The 17,703-nt window shown below is 42.0% G+C and overlaps 2 protein-coding genes across 2 annotated transcripts in view; one reads left to right on the top strand and one right to left on the bottom strand.

Annotated features, from left to right (window-relative positions):
* TMA16 (translation machinery associated 16 homolog) overlaps nucleotides 1-2,689 on the bottom strand; it is a 35,885-nt gene extending 33,196 nt beyond the window's left edge. The window contains exon 1 of the mRNA XM_065878114.1: nucleotides 2,588-2,689. Within this exon, the coding sequence (XP_065734186.1) occupies nucleotides 2,588-2,689 (102 nt within the window). The remainder of the gene's footprint in view (nucleotides 1-2,587) is intronic.
* Nucleotides 2,690-11,700: 9,011 nt separating this feature from the next.
* Nucleotides 11,701-17,237, top strand: TKTL2 (transketolase like 2). The gene is given in 11 exon segments (XM_065878113.1): nucleotides 11,701-11,717; nucleotides 15,331-15,500; nucleotides 15,503-15,571; nucleotides 15,574-15,620; nucleotides 15,622-15,772; nucleotides 15,775-16,022; nucleotides 16,024-16,205; nucleotides 16,207-16,244; nucleotides 16,247-16,755; nucleotides 16,757-16,902; nucleotides 16,904-17,237. Coding segments are annotated over 11 exon segments (1,911 nt in total).
* Nucleotides 17,238-17,703: the final 466 nt, after the last annotated feature.

The following is a 17,703-nucleotide window of genomic DNA, read 5'->3' as shown; positions in this document are numbered from 1 at the left end:
TATGACTCCCACGTTTGCAACAAAGCAACCAAGTGGTCAGAACTCCCACTGACTAAGACAGTAATTGGCACATGGAGACAGGGGGCATCAAGAACCCACTTTCAGCCACTGGTTTAAGATACCCTGGAGACTGCTAAGTAGAGATGTAAACTAAGTAAATAAAGTTATGAGTCTGGCACCTAGAAAACAGGTCTGGGCTGAAGATACAAATTTGGGATAATGTGGGGTTAAAGGAGGTACTTTAAAGCCACAGAGATAAGAGTCTCTTCAGTAGAATAAGAAAAGGGGCTAGGGCTAAGCTCAGATGAACAGATATTTAATAAGCACCTACAATGTAACACACACCATTATGAAATCAATGAGAAAAAGATTAGTAACCTAAAATAAAAACAGGTCACAAGAAAGAGTATAGATAAATGCCTTTTAAGTTTTGAAAAGATGTGTGCTCTACCTTAAAAGAAATGTAAATTAAAACTTCAATAAACTATAATTTTTAATGTATAAAAAAGATTTTTAAAAATTATTTATTCACACTGCATTAGTGACACTGTGGGTGAGTTAGTAGTCTCACTAATAAGTGGGATGTAAATTGGTACAATCTTCTGGAAGGTGATTTGATAGTTCTTATCAAAATAAAAACTGCTTCTATTTAGTCTACAGACATATTTACACATGTACAAAACAAATAAGAATCAATGCAGCAGTGTTTGTAATAGCAAAAGGATGGAAACAGCTTAAGTGTCCATCAGAGACCTGGTAAATAAATTACAGTAAAAGCAAACAATAGGATGTCAGCTGTTAAAAAAGCAAGAGGTAGATCTATGTGTACTCACGTAGACTGATGTCTAAGATCAGGTAGAAGAAAAAAAGCAAGGGGCATTAAGAGCGTGTCTAGCATACTGCTTCTATAAAAAGAGGGAGGTCAGAGGACATATATATTGGCACATTCATATGAAATATCTGAATGGTTATCTAAGAAACTGTGTTCTAACAGTAGTTGTTTCTCAACTGAGCTAGGGAATTAGGTAACACAGTTGGAGGCAGACCTACTTTTTGTTGTAGGTAGAATGCCGTCCCTCCCAAAGATGACCATGCTCTAATTCCCCCACACCCATGAATGTGTTACCACACATGGCAAAAAGGACTGTACAGATGCCATCGAAGATCCTGAGATGGGGAGATTATCCTGGATTTTCCACAAGGGCCCAAAATAATTGCAAGGATCTTTATAAGAGGGAGGCAGAAAGATCACTGTCAAGAGAAAGAGATGTGCCCTTCTCTTCAGGCAGATTTGAAGATGTTACACTGATGGCTTTCAAGAGAAGGAAGGCCAAGAGCCAACCTCTAGAAACTGGAAAAAGGGACGAGATTCTCCACTAGAGCATCCTGAAGGAAGACAGCCCCACCTACACCTTGATTCTAGCTCAGTAAGGCTCATTTTTGGACTTCTGATCTCCAGGAATACAAGAGAATGAATCTGTGTTGTTTCAAGCCATTAAATTTGTATTAATTTTTCACAGCAGTAAAAGGAAATTAACACACATTTCACAGACGACATTTTACTCTTCTTTTTTTTTTAAACCATGTACATGTAACATTATCCCCAAAGCTGGTATACTAAGTAGATTTTCATTAATGCTTTTCTTTAGTTTTACTAACTCTCAGAAACCAGTTTTTACTAGCAGGTAATCGCTTTAATACTTACTACGCTTACAGGCATAAAAACAGAAACAGACAAATAAAACAGAATCGGGAGTCCAGACAGGGAGCCAAGGTTTTCTAGGAAAGCCTAGAAAAGAAAATTATAAAGAGCTGGCCACCGCACATACTGATAAATAAAAAGACTTAATTTACACAAACGTATATATAATCTAAAGCAAAAAGACTGCAGACAGACATGAAAAATAAGAATACAATGAAAAAGAGAAAATGGAAAGTGACAGAGAAAGGGGACTAATGGCACTGAGACCAGAGTATCACAACTTGTTACCAGATTATAAACTTTATGCTGTTGTTTTCGTTAGCAACTAATTGAAAAGTGACTATTTACAAAACATATTCCCATTCAAGAATTATTCTCAACAACAGAAGCAAAAAGGAAAAAAATAGCAGTTTTGTAATATAAACATAAGAAGTAAATATAAAAACAAGCAAGCATAATTTAGATACTGTTTACCTCTGAGTGGCTCCTGGAAATACAGGTTCAAGGTGAACACAGAAGTGTTCTTAAAGTGAAAAACGGATAAACGAGAGTTCCTTATACGGTTTATACTTAAACGTGCTACATAAGCGCTCTTCTGCATCCACTGCATTTTTAATAAAAACCAAGTGTCAGTGCGACGGAGGGGATGAGGGGCGTGGAGGCAGGGCCTGGGGCGGGAGTAGCACACTGAGGGGTGGTGAGCGGCCGCGAGGACCGGCGACTACGCCGTCCCCGACGCGCCCCGTCCGCCCCCCGCTCCTACACCGCTGAGGAGCGAGTACACGGAGACCCGCGGATTCCCCGCGGGCTGGGGGCAGCGGCAGGCGCCCTAAGAGCCCTGCAGGACCCGGCCCGGAACCCGTGCCTGCACCGCAGTCCGCGCACCGCCCACCGTTCTCCCGCCGCACACCGCTCCCAGCGGCCCGACGCCGGCCCGCCCTCCCCGCCGCCGACCGGAGCCTTCCAGGAACGGGTGGGACCCACCATGGTGACGTCCTCGCGGCCTGGGACCTCCGGACCGCTGAGTCCACACGGCGAGACCTCAGAGTCGGCAGCGGCAACAACTCACGAGGCGACTCCGGCCAAATCCACGAGGAGCGGAAGAAGCCGGGCTCACCTGACCGGCAGGGGGCGGGACGAGTGTTCGTCCCTAAAACGTCCCCGGAAACAAGACCTCACCTTTGTGGGCCGTGGCGGACTCTCACGCCCCCGCCGCGCAGACAGGCTCCCCGCGTGCTCGCCGGGCGCCGTGGGCGGGGTGGCGGAGCTTGGGGCCAAGGGTGAACGGGGCGGCGCCGGGCGTGAGGCAGCTCCCGGCGGTGGCGGCCCGGCCCCGCGGGGTCTCGGGCGTCTGCCCGGCGCGCAGCTCCCGGGCCGCGCAGCCCCTTCGGACGTGGCGGCACCGGGCACCGGCCTCGCGCACGCCGCCCGCTGCCGGTGGCGCCCAGGGCCGCCGCGTCCCCCGGGCGCAGGCCTGCCCTCCGCGCCTCCGGGCCGCCTGAGCGAAGTTCCCCCGAGGCTGTTTCCTCACCCGTGAAGGCCCCCTCTGCCCACTCGAGGCTCCTTCCCACCCGGTTTTTCTGTGTTCTTCTCACGATGTGAGTCTTCGTTCCATCTGTACTTGGGAGGATTCCGTGGACAATATATTCGTTCAGCAAACACTGAATGATCTCCTACTGTGTGCCAGGCCTTGGGAATACGCCGACGATACTCCTGCCCTAGCTCAGCTCATGTTCCAAGGCGACATGTGAAAAAAAAACACCTAATTAATATTGTTTCCAGTACCATACTGTTCTGAAAAACAAAGCTGGAAGGGTAGGCAGGAAAGCTGTTTCACACGTGCTGGTCTCTGAATCCGCTTTTGAAAGTTAAGAGTTGAGCAGAGACCTACGTTAAAGGCAAAAAATTGAAGGAAAGGTAAGGCAGACTTTATTCAAGGGGTTCCTCCTCAATCTGTATAAGGATCACCGCAGTGGGGAGAGATACGGGCTCCACTCGGAATATACGGGGACAGGAGGGAATTTATAGCCCAGGACTAGGGTGGCGGGTTGTGGATGGAAAATTACTAAGAGGAAACATTAGGGGTAACGGGGCATTCTGGCTACACCAACCTAACAGGACTCTCGGATTAGGCAGGCTGGTGTGATCAGACATCACCTGGAAGATGGTGAATGATCCGGAATCTGATGAGTTAGAGACATGGAGGTTGACCAGGTGTGGAAGATGGGGGACTCTGGCTAAACCGACTTTCCTGCTAAAATTGAACCATCAGATACGAACAGGCAATCCAAAATCCCAGGCCTAGTTGAAAAAAGAGATCAGAGGAACCTGAGTAGAGTTTGGTCAAGGAGAGAATCTTGTCACCTGAATGAAAGGAGAAAACCAGGCATGACAAGGAGCTACAGGTGGGGAGAAGTGGGGTATATGTGTGCAGGTGCATGAAGTTAACCAACAACTATAGCCACTGAAAACTAGATTAAATCGTAAACAAGAACGGGTGACCACAAGACCCCTGAATCTAGGGGCAAGGCTCTTAAGTGTGTGAAAGCGCATTCTGTGTGGATCCACACAATGAAGGGGGGCCCCCTTGTAGTGTCTACTCTGGAGGCACTACTCTGTTGAGAACTCTGGTTAATCCATAACATTTGCACCCTACTTCTATACGATAACCGTTTCCTGTGAAGCCAACTTAACACCCACTCTACCCAGTTTCCGAAATCCGGCCCACTGCAAGTCATCATCCTGAGTTCTATGTTACTGCAAATCCAGTAAGCATTAAATTCTTGTTCTGGCTATTTCAGCTGTTACTAATTGCTCTACCGAGCACAAAATTCCCTACCTGCTCCTACCCCATTCTTAATTTCAAATTGCCAACAATCCAACAAACCATGTATCTTCATTTTTTTTCATTTTAATTTGGGTTTGAAAATAAAAGATTTTGTATTTTCCCCATTCAGATTCAACCCCTAAATAATATTGATTATGGCCAAGGCACCATGTTCAAAATACACTGTAGCAAATGCAAGAATGAGTTATACAAAGTAAGAGTACAGTAATGCACTATATATATATATAAAGTACAATAGTGAAGACTAATATTTGGTCATAATTTAGTGTGTACATGTACCACAGTGAAAAGCAGAATGAAGCCTCCTACTTCTCCCCCCCAATATCACACCCCTGCACCCTGCCACCCAGTAGAGAGTTGGGAGATATCTTTAGAGATGTTTCCCTGTGCTTTCACAAACATACTAAGGCATATGTGTGCGTGTGTGTGTGTGTGTGCGCGCACATGTGTAGGGGTAAAGTATTGATTAACATTAGATACTGATATAATAATACAGGAATACTTTCTAGGGTAACCACTAAAAGAACAGAAAACAGGGTATATGACTTTGAATAGGATACAAACAAGTAGAGAAAATGAAATGATAAAATATTCAGATAACTCAAAGCAATGAAATAAAAAAAAAGAAACATAGGACTGTAGGGAAATTTTTAAAAATATGGTGGTAGATTTAAATCCATATAACAATAATTATGGACTAACTGCCTGCAATTTAAAAAATGAATATTTTACATTGGATTTAAAACATACAACTGTGTTCTGTTTATTGAGACACATCTGAAACATAAGGAAACAGGAAAATTAAAAGTCAAAGATGGAAAAAGGTATACTAAACAAATACCAAAAGTACAGACATATTAATGTTATAGAAGATAGACTGTAAGTCAAAAAGTATCATGGTAGTTAGAAGAGGTCACTTCATCAAGATAAAAAGGTTCCATTTTAAATTTATATACTTATATTCACCTAGTAATATAGCCCCAAGTATATAGTGGAAAAACTGATAAAATTTCAAATAATGGTAGAAAACAAACAGCTTTGGAGGAAAATTACCTTTTTCAGTAATTAATAGAACAAGCTGATAAAATATTTACAATGATTTGGAAGACTAGACCACCACACAATTTGACCTAATGGGTCTCACAGAACGCTGCTTCCAGTGCTTGCAAGAAAGAATACATGTGTTTTCCAACATATATGGAATAGTTATCAAAAATGATCATATTTTGGGCCAGAAAGCAAATCCAGACAAATGTGAAAGGACTGAAATCCTACAGAATGTGTTCTCTAACCACTGTGCAGTTAGACTAGAAATCAACAAGAAGAAGATAGCTGGACTTCCCATATAATTAGAAATTAAGAATTACGCTTTCAAATAAGTCGTGAGTTAAAGAAGAAATCATACGGGAATTGGAAAATATTTGGGGCTGAAATGATAACAAAAATACTACATATCCAGATTTGTGAGATATATCCGAAGCAGCAATTGGGTCCTTTAGTGTATGTAGCGCCTCAACATAAATGTTAGGAAAGAGGAACAGCTGAATATTAATGAGCTAATCCGCACCGAGAGGCCAGGAAAGGAACAATAAGGGAAATTCAGAACAGAAGGTGGAAGAGAGTGAAGACCAGAAATTATTGAGATTGAAAAAATACATAATTGAGAACAGGAAAGTAAAAATTTGGTTCCTTTTAAAGAATGATAAAATTGATACATTCCTGCAGGACCACTCAAAAACTTTAGAGTAGACCCAATTAACCAATACTGGAATTGAAACAGGTGATATCACTTCAGATGATGCAAGCGTTAAGAGGATATTATGACCAAATAAATTTAAATAAAATAGCCAAATTCTTAAAAAAATATAACCTATACAACTGACAGAGGAATAGAAAACTTGAATATTTCCATCATCTCTAAAAATGCTACTCAGATATCTTCCCACGTTAAAATTACAAACACAGATTTTTTAGATTTTATAAATACATGTAAATAGGAATAGAACACTACTCTTTAATATGATAAAAATGTGGATTGGTACTAGTGATAGTAGATATCATTGTCTTATTCCTAACCTCAAAGAGCAAGCTTCTGTTTGTTTATCCACTTTGGGAAACCATTCTGGCATTATCTGAAAAGTTGAAATGTGTACATCCTCTAATCCAGCAGTGGCATTCCCGGACACATACCCTAGGAACTCCAGCCCATGTCTCTCAGGATACATACACGAAAACATTCCTAACAGTACTGTTTGTAATAGCCCAAACTAGAGAAAACCTAATTGTTCATCAACAAAAATAGAAAAATAAGTGTGATAAATTCTATACAGCAATGAAATTAACAAACTACAGTGATGGTAAACATTAATTTTTAATCGTAATATAAAAGAAGTAATAGACCAAAGGATGCATACAGTATAAGCTCATTTGTAAAGTTCATTTATAATGTTCAAAAACAGGCAAAATGAGCTACATTTTCTAGATATACTTTCTTAAGTGGCCAGCGATATTCTTAACCTGAGTGGTGGTTACCTTGCTGTTTACTTTATAATTTTTCTTCATGTGTCACACTTATGGTTTATGTACTTCTGTGTTTGTAGGCTATACTTCACAGGAAGAAGTGTTAAAAAAATTTTAGCACAAATGTTATTACTCCATTGTCTTTTGCATCCAGTTTTACTGTTGAGAAGTCTCACTTTGGGTTAATTGTTGTTCCTTTGTGGGTGGTTTACTTTTTGTGTAGAATCTTTTCATAAAATTTCTCTTGCCTTTGCTCTTCTGCAGTTTTACTATCGCGTGTCTAGGTATTGGTATTTCCTTACGTGTCCTGATACTCATGGCCTCTCAATTCCTTTTGGGGATTTGTATTATCTGGATATCGATAATTCTGTTCTCCCAATCTTTTAGGCTTTCTCCTGTATTTTCTGTCTGTTTATTTCTGCTGCCCCTTGGATTACTCCTAATTTCATCTCCCAGTTTATCCTTTTATTCTTTCATGTAATCATCCTGCTAGATATTCCTTGTGTCTTCATTTAACTACCTTACTTTTAACAGATATATATCATATATCACTTGTTTCTAAAAGAGTTTATCACTTTGCTTTATTACCATATTCTTCTTCAACTCTTGAACATGTATTGTACTCATTTGAAACTATTGGTTCATCTGTTCCAATAACTCTGCTTAAGGTGGCATGTGTTGTTCAATTTCATTATTTTTTAACTTTCCGTTCGAGGAGTCGTACTCCTCAGTTGTGTATTTTCCTTGAACCTGTAACATCACATTTCACTGACGGAGTCAGCTCTCTTGTCCTGTAATGTGTACTGGGGACATGCCGAAAGTCACACCCTCAACTGTGTCAGTCTTGGAAAGTTTGAGAACACGGAGGGTGAAATCACAGAGGAGAGACTCCAGGGACCAGAGGATTTCTGCTAACAGGAGAGCAGGAGGCTGAGGGCCCGAGGGCAGCTGTCGTCCTGTGCCTGTTTTCGTCTCTCCTTATTTAGCTGGGCCCCATGTCCTCTGCTAGTGCCTCACACCGCTGGGACACCAGTGATACTCCCCATCCCTAAGGTGAGGAAGAGAGACAAGAGCTCAAGTTAACAACCTCTCCAGATCCTCGGACAGACATCCTCCTCCCAGGCCACTGCCTCCCACCATGACTCACCAGTTCCCATCTTCCTAGGGGGTTCACAGTTGTAATCTCACTTCTAACAGCCAATTCCTTCCTGCTGCTGTCATTTTTCAGGGTTGTTTTCAAGGAGCCTGTGCTTCTTTACCATTTTATCCTACTTATTGTTAGGCATCCTGATTACATTAATAAAATTAGCCTTTTGTCATATATGATGTAAATTGGTTGGTAAGTTTTCTTTTGAACGATCTGTGACAATTTTTTTGTGGCGGAGAAACTGTAAAATGTCTTTCAGTAGGGAGCTAGTCATACAAAAGAGTTAAAGGTGGTGCCCTATAAAGTTGTATCGTGTTTTCTTCCTCACAGCAGGCTGGGACCCAGTAACTCAAAAGCCTGATTGGTGCCAAAATCAAACTTTTACACATCCGATTATTTGAAATATAGCTCCAAAGAGCAGATGTTTTGCCATTTAGAGTCTCCCTGCTTTGCACACCCTGTGAAACATCACCCAACATAAGCTACCCGTAGGCGAGATCAACCCTGGGGCTGTGAAAGACCCACTGCGGCTCGTCGGAGTTACCTGGGCCTAGGGTCTCCCCTCTCTGATGCCCACACCACTACCCTGCAGGAGAGTGGCTCCACCCTGCCTTTGGGAGGGGTCAGTGCTGAGAGGCTTTCCCCGCCCCCATGCAAATCTGTCGGAGTGACTCCCAATAAAGGTGGTTGTGCGCTAGTGCCATCTCGTGGTCACATCCTCGAGATCTCGCTACTCTAGTTAACAAGTCAAGATTATTTGCTGCTGCTTTAAAAAATGATTTAAATCAGTTTTACTGATGTGGGCAATTTTATAGACTTGTTAAGTTGAAAAAGTGAGCTATAAGACAGTGTGCATAAGAAATCCCACTTAGAACAAACTGTGGAAGGAAGACAGTATAGAAAATATCAGCAAGGATAACAATCAACTGTTAATAGTTTACGAGATGAGGCTTGAGGTGGGGGGAGCTCGGAAAATAACTCTTCACTCTTCTTCTCTAGTGTTTGAATTTTTTAAAGCAATATTTTTAAAACTTTTCCAATTAAAAAAGGAAGATTGAGAAAAGCTGAATTTGATGATTAACGTGGTCAAAGACTGTGGTGTCATCAGAGATGTGTTAATCCAAACAGAAACATAAGGGCTGGTGATCGAGCTTAGGGTTCAAGTGCACAAGTCCTAGCCTGTAGCACCTCAGAACGTGACCTTATTTAGAAACAGGGTCATTGCAGATGTAATTAGTTAAGATGAGGTCATTACTGGAGAAGGGTGGGCCCCTAATTCAGTACGACTAGTGTCCTGATAAAAAGAAGAAATTTGGACATAGACACACATGAAGGAGAAGGCCGTGTGAATACTGGAGTTATACAACCACAAGAAAAGTGTTACCATTTGAACTGCTCCCCTCCCACCCCCAAAAGATGCCTTGGAGTCCTAAGCCCTACCTCAGAGCGTGACCTTGTTTGGAGATAGTCTTTCCTGAAGTAGTCAAATTAAAAGGAGTTTGTTAAGGTGGGCCCTAATCCAAAATAACTGATGTCCTTATAAAAAGGGGAGATTTGGATAGAGACATGCATAGAGGGGAGGGAGCCACAGGGAGAAGACAGCCATCTGCGAGCCAAGGAGAGAGGCCAGGAGTGGATCCTTTCCTCATGGTCCTCAGAAGGACAACCTTGCTGACACCTCGATTTTGGACCTCCAGCCTCCATGGCTGTGAAATCATCACTGTTGTTTTAGCTCCCACCCCCAAACCCCAGTGTGTGATCCTTTGTTACCGCAGACCTACTGCTTTCTCCACTTCTTGTTCTCAATTTTGTCGGATAATTCTACTTACTTGCATTAAATTTAATGTTCAGAACTATATATATATATATATATATATATTTTGGAGTTAACAAATGAACTTCTGTTTATTACACACCAAGTTAAACTTACAGGAACTTGGAACATTTGGAAATTGATCTGAAAGAAAGAACATAATAAATGGAAGAGAAATAAATAAGTCCCAAAGGAAACCATGACACTAATTAAACTCTGGAAATGTAATTTTCCCTATTATAATTTGTGTTTCTGAGTCACGAATTGTCTTATAATTTTCTGCTACACTTTTGTACCATACTGTAGCAAACAGGAAAGTTCCTAACTACAGCTATGTGTGCAGGGGCATTTTCTATCAACGTTTCTGTAGTCAGAGTTTCATTTGCCTTGCCCAGGATTCTCCGGAGGACTGGGGTGCCTAGATTCATACTAGGACAGATTTTCAGAGGTAACAAGACGAAGAACTCCCTAGTCTGACTTTGGCACCATTGCAAAGCCTCGCCTTCCCCACATTCATTTTCTCTCTCCTAACACTATCAGAACAATTTTCCCAAACACTGCCGTGATCAAGATGTTCAGATGATAAAACGCGTTCCACTGTACTTCACCCTCAACCCAAAAGCAAGAGAACAAAACAACACTCAAAAACAACCCACTTGGCTCTATTTCAAGGCCTTTTCAAAATCTGGCTTCCTGCTTCCCCCTCACTGTTCTCAGCATGAATCTTCCCTTCCTGTCAGATTAGAAATTCTCTTTCTCTACTTTTGTAACCTTGCTCTTGACTTCCTATCAAGGTTACACTAACCAAAATCATATCCATTCTACAAAACCTAGGTTACCTGGAGAGTATATGCCCCATGGAAGGTATTATGGTTCATATCCTACAATAGGATAGGATATGGTTCATATCCTACGATAGGATAACTAGAATGAGACTTACCCTTTAGCCATAAACAACAACAAAACTAGAGACACTATAGAAAGCAATAGTGTTCATATGTTGGAAAACAGGCAGGGCAGAACCATGATCCCTAGAGAATAAAAACAAACAAGGTAAGCCACATCATCTTCCTGGAGGCACTTTGCAGACAGCGCTGCAGGGAAGGCTGTCTCACACAGAGCACAGCAGAATTCTGGAGGTCTCTACTAGGCCAGGCAAAGCGTAACTTCAGGGCAGTAAATGAAACAGTTCCCAGAGCTCACAAAGCGCTGACTGACACAACTGAAACTTGACCGGCCAAGAGAAGAGGGTCCTTGCTGAACACCTGGGACCTTCATTGGAGACCCCAGGGGACGTTATGCTTTTGCAGTAACACCAGAGTGAAGCATACTTTATATCGGTCTTAACAAACTTCAAAAAATGTAAAGCACCAAGCTGTCTGCTAGAATGAAATCCAACACCCTTTAAAAGAATTTAATGAAATAAAATATAGCACCCCCAAACAATGTCAATCATTTAATTTTTAAATTACTAGTTATTTCAAAAAGCAGAACAGGGTAACTCACTGTCCGAAGAGAAAACAGGCAATAGGAGCAGATTTAGAAATAACGGACTTAGCAGAAAAGCACTTTATTTTTTTTCTCAGCTTTATTGAGGTATAATTGACCTATAATATTGTGTAAGTTTAAAGCATAAAATGTGATGATTTGATACACATTTATATTGCAAGATGATTACCACAATAAGGTTAGTTAACACAGCCATCTCCTCAGTTATCATTTGTGTGTGTGTGTTTGTGTCTGTGGCGAGAACATTTAAAATCTACCCTCCTAGCAACTTTCAAATACATAATATAGTATTTTGAACTGTAGTCACTATGCTGTACATTACATTCCCAAGACTTCTTCATCTGAGAAGCACTTTAAGAAGTAGGTCTACCTTCTTTAATACATTACTGTCTACCTCTCTCTCCTACCAAAAAAAATAAGGACTCTATAAACTATGGAAAAAGTAGAACTATCAGTGATAGCATCTGCCATAAATTTCAAAGTAATAATTCAAGAAAGTAGAGCACCTTTCTTCCCCCAAGAAACTTACTGCCCTACACAGGAATCTTACCCTCGCTCACTCCATACTCAGCCCACTAAACTAACCAAATTCAAATAAAGGAACAAAAAGGATGAGTTCATCATTTGTGTCTTTCATTGATAAAATTCCATTTTAACAAAACTCAACAGTTCAGATAAGATATCAGCGAAATGTCAGTGTTCCCGATCTAAATATAACTCACTCCCAAACAGTGGAAATGTACATTTTCACAAATTGGTGTAGACCTCCTGAGTAATCAGTAGGTGTGTTTTGTTTCCTCAGAAACTGCACTTACCAATTCTTACTATTTATATTTTTTCCTCCATAGCTATCTGTATTAGTGCTCTGGTTCGGTTTTATTTTCATTTGAAGTACACACACAATAAATTCTTTTTCATGCTATGAGAAAAAATTATAGTGAAAAATTTAAACAAAGGTAAAACAAAATATTTATTTATTTATTTATTTACAACATGCCTTAAATCAGGGGTAAAAACTGGCAGCCTGAAGATATGGCTTCTTCCACCAACAAAATGTTCACAAATTTTTCAATGTTGAATGCCTTTAGGTGGGCTTGTATCCTCCAGTTTGTCACAGGCCCCTCCAATCCTCTTACATTATATCCTACATTCATTTACGCATTTAACTCCCTACTCCAGTAGGTACGTGAGTTTGCCAATCCCTACTTTAGGTGTATAAACCAAAATTAACAAATGCATAATTTCTTCCTATTTGCAGAAAACTTCTGACTATCTTCCAAAATGACTTCTAAAATGAGTAATGGACTTTTCTCCAAGACAATTAAAATTTTGCCATGTTGGCTTAAAACTTGGGGGCTGGCCTTTTGTCAGTAATTGTCTCTTCTAAATGGAGAAAATAGAATGTGGTGTCATGTCTCTGATTTACTCGACTAAGCTGTGTTCATGGCCACACTGGGTGATCTGCATTATCAAATTATGCATACTTTATACTTATATGGTTACTTTCAACTGCATATTTGAAAATATATTTTAAAAGACTAAAATGCCTACAAGGAATATTAATAATTTATATATAAATTTCCATTCCTTCGTTTAAAAAATCTCAGAACACTTTTAAATATTTTATAGATAATTTACAAAACATTCTTTTTTTATGTAGTTAAAAAAGAAATCCACACAGTCTCACAGAACAACAGAGGGAAATTCACACTCACTATCTAGGGTATTAAATCTTCAAGACTACATTCTTTTCTTAAAAAAATTGATCTTTACTAATGTTAAGAACTTTCCGTTTAATACTTTTGGAAATAGTTGTGCAATACTTTAAACGAATGGAAGAATTTGGGAACTTTAAAAGAAATGTTAAGTACCTCTTATCTCTCCCGTTTTCTTCAGGTAAACACTGCCTCATAGACCATTTTTATACTATCATGTTTACCAATTGTTTGGGTTTATTAGAGCTCTCCTTAGCCAAAATAATAGTGAGTTGCCTATGTTTATATTCACTGCCTTCCTGTCAGCCCCTAATAGTTTGCTATTATGATACTACGAATATTTTTTTCTTTAATTTCCATCTGTACTCCCAGTCCTAGTTTGGTATGTTTTTATTTTCTCTTCCTTTTTTAATCTAGTAAGCAAGCACTAATTTGTAAAGGGCATGCAGAGTAATACAAGATGACCTTCTAAGGATTTTTCCGACTCCAACATTCCTTCAGCAAGTCTTAAAATCTTGTCAGTGTCATACCATTATGGTTTATTCTAATATGTATTCTTAAAAATAAAATTAATTAATTAAAGTGGCAGAATTTAAGTGGCAAATAATATTTAAATTTTTTTCTGAGATATAAGAGATATATAAAGAGTAGCAAGACCCCTGAGTTAGTTGTTTACAACCCAGCTGAACACTGAGATTATCTGGGGAGCTTTAAAAATTACCGATGCCTAGATCCTTTACCCAGAAATTCTGATTTAATTGCTTTGGAGTGCAGCCTGGACATGAGATTTGTTTTTTTAACTCCTCAGATGATTCTAAAATACTACCAACATTGAGAACCACTGGTGTAAGCCTATCTGCAGATTACTGATTCTTAACTTTGACTAAACATCAGAACTGTCAAACAATAATCAGTATCACGGCTGCCAAGAACAAAGAGCTTTATTGAGGTCTTAGGAATTGCAATTCTGAAGACACAGATTGGGGTAAAACTGAAAGAGTGTGTAGGGAAGAGAAAGAGTCAGGGGCTTATAAAGACAAAAGCCACAAGGTTGTTAAAGTTGTCTGGCAAGAATTATGACTGACCCTCATGCAGGAAGGAGATACTTGTCCTTAAGTGATAGGCTATGAGAGTTACTTAGGGTAAAGGTCCAACAAGCATCTTAAGTTTCTGGAACACTGGGCAGGTGTTCTGGATGCCTGTGTTAAGACAACCAGCGGCCAAAAGTTCGGAATCACTTCTTCAGTGGCCTCCCAGCTCCATTTTGGAGAGTTCTCTTGGCAACACCATTTAATTTTCCTCCCAGAGAATCGAAAGGTGCATTAAAACTATAGCGTCCGAGACTTCTAGTTCCATAGATTAAAATTCGGCTTGCCTAAGGTGGAGTCCAGGCGTTTTGCTTGTTTTTTGTGTCCAGTGTGATGATTTTAATGTGACGTTAATAATCATTATTAACTTATAATTACTCAAGAATCAAGCTGCTCAACACCGCAGAGTGGGAGAGGATATAGTACTGTCATTGTGCTTTTTTTTAGACAATAAGCTATAACCCTTGCCCACTAGAAGTGTTCCATGGCACAAGTTTAGTTTTATAACTGAAGCAAATAAATTCATTTTATTTAAAAGTTATTATTACTAACAGTATTTTCAGCTGCTCTGAAAAGTCTCGTTGACACAGAGCTGCCATATCGGTTAGATTGAAAGTGACTTTGGATAATTCCCATTAATGCTCGGCTACAGAACCGTGAAAATGTCTCGGACGTGGCTTCGAGGAATGAAAGGAAGCACGACTTCAACAAACAGCTTCCCATAACACACGGACAGAAGAATGCCCCCCTCTGAATTTATACCACGAGTTAGGGTATAAAGACATTTAATTACTTTTCATAATGTTGAACATGGCAGTGACAAAGTAGTAAAAACCCACTCACCGGAAGAAGAAGCCGTAGCAGGGCGAGAACCCAAGGCGGCTTGGCGAGCAGTTTCCTCAGGGAGGCGGGCCCGGCGCGCGACGTCACCTGACGAAGCCCCGGCAGCGGTCACGTGACGGCACTGCCCCGCTCCTTTCCCCCGGAGGCGGGGCCAGGGCGCGCTGTTACGTGACGGAACCGCCGTAGCACCGCCCCTTTCGCTCCTCAGGAACCGGGGAGGACTCCAACGTGGCAGACACCGCCCCCCACCCCCCGAGGACGCGACCACCGTGCTGGTCCTGCAAGACTTGGCCAACCGCCTGCGCATCCATACCATCAGGGCCACCCCACGTCGTGGTGCAGCGCGGCCGAGGTCGTGTCGGTGCTCTTCTTCCACGCGATGAGCTACAGACAGAGCCGGAACCGCCGGACAGCGACAGGTTCGTCCTCTCCATAGGGCCATGCGGCTCCACTGCTCTGTGCCGCCTGGGCGGAGGCGGGCGGCACCAGTGAACCCAACCTGCTGAACCTGAGGACGATTCACTGTGCCCCGGAGGGACATCCCACCCCCAGACTGTCGTCTGTCGATGTGGCGACAGGATCGCTGGGGCTGGGTTGGGCGCCGCGTGTGGAACGGCTTATGCTGGCGAGTACTGGACCAGAGCCAGCTACCGGGTGTTCTGCCTCCTGGGCGACGGCGAGGCCTCGGAGGGCTCTGCTTCCCACTACAGTTTGGATGACCTCGTGGCGGTCTTCCACGTGAACCACTTGGGACAGAGTGGCGTGGCGCCCCCAAAGCACCGCGCAGACATCTGTCGGCGTCGCCGCGAAGCCTGTGGGTGGAACACTCGGGTAGGGAGTGGATGGCCAGGACGTGGAGGCCTTGTGCCACGCGTTTTGCCAAGCGACTCGAGTGAAGAGCGAGCCCGCTGCCATAGTTGCAAAGACCTTCAGGGACCGGCGTATTCCAGATGTTGAGGATGCGGAGAACTGGCATGGAAAGCCGGTGCCGAAAGAAAGAGCAAATGAAGTCATCAGACTAACAGAGTCAGATGCGGACCAACAGGAATCTCATACCCAAACCCCTGTTGAAGGCTCACCTCCAGTCAGCGTCACAGATATAAAAATGACCTGCCTGCCTGATTATAAAGCAGGCGACAAAATAGCTACTCAGAAAGCATATAGTTTGGCTCTAGCTGAACTGGGCCATGCAAATGAAAAAGCCATTGTCCTGTATGGCGACCCAAAGAACTCCATCTTTTCTGAGATATTCAAGAAAGATCACTCTGAGCGTTATTGAGTGTTTTACTGCGGGACAGAACTGGCCTGTGCCACACGTGGTCGAACCGTTGCTTTTGTTAGGACTTCAGCTGCCTTTTTGACCAGAGCATTAGATCAGATCCGGAAGGGAGCCATATCTCAAACCAGTGTCAGTCTTAGTGGTTCCCACTGCGGGGTGTCCGTTGGTGAAGATGGCCCCTCCCAGATGGCCCTGGAAGATCTAGACATGTTCCGAAGCATCCCCAATTGCACTGTGTTCTATCCAAGTGACGCCGTCTCAACAGAGCGTGCTGTTTATCTGGCTGCCAACCCCAAAGGGGTTGTGCTTCGTTCGGACCAGCTGGCCAGAAACTGCAGTTATCTATACCCCACAAGAAAATTTTGAGATGGGACGGGCCACGGTCATCAGCCACATTGTTAATGACAAAGTCACAGTTATCGGAGCTGGAGTTACTGTCTGAAGCCTTAGCGGCTGCCGATGCCCTTTCTCAACAGGGTATTTCTATCTGTGTCATTGACCCGTTTACCATTAAACCCCTGGATGCTGCCACCATCATATCCAGTGCAAAAGCTACAGGCGGCCGGGTTATCACGGTGGAGGATCACTGCTGAGAAGGTGGCATTGGAGAAGCCATATGTGCAGCCGTCTCTGGGGAGCCTGGCATCCACGTTCATCAGCTGGCAGTGTCAGGAGTGCCTAAAAAAAGCGGGAAACCTAGTGAATTGCTGGATATGTTTGGAATCAGTGCTAGACACATCATAGCAGCTGTGAAATCCACTTTAATGAACTAAAATAGCTGATTTCTTAAAAAGTCAGTCTGTTCACATTGGTTTTAAAACACTGGTCTCTTTATATTACATTCATGCTTGTAGTGACAGAGCTATCATTTATATCTATAGTGTTGGGCCTTTTTTTGTTTTTTAAACAAAGCCATTTAATACCTTTCCTCATTCCTAATTCAGAAATTCAGGTCAACTACCTTTCTCTTAAACTGTGACTATATATACAAATGTCACTCTCATTTCTGAATCATTAAAGCAAGTTATAACAGTTTAAGTAACAGAACAGAAAACAAAACCACCACCTCATACAAAGTTTGATGATAAGACTACAAATAATCGACCAGGTTGGGAATTAACATAGGGTAACAGTTCTTTAAATGTGTGTAATTTCTTTGTATGTAGAGAAAATGTGAATTTCATTGTAGACTTCAGTAGCCTAGGTTTTGAAGCACGTTGGAGCTTTCATGTAATGCCA

Source organism: Phocoena phocoena, chromosome 5 (assembly GCF_963924675.1).
Source record: "Phocoena phocoena chromosome 5, mPhoPho1.1, whole genome shotgun sequence".
Lineage (NCBI taxonomy): Eukaryota > Metazoa > Chordata > Mammalia > Artiodactyla > Phocoenidae > Phocoena > Phocoena phocoena.
The sequence above is the reverse complement of the archived record's forward strand: the minus strand, read 5'-3'. Positions and strand labels throughout refer to the sequence as shown.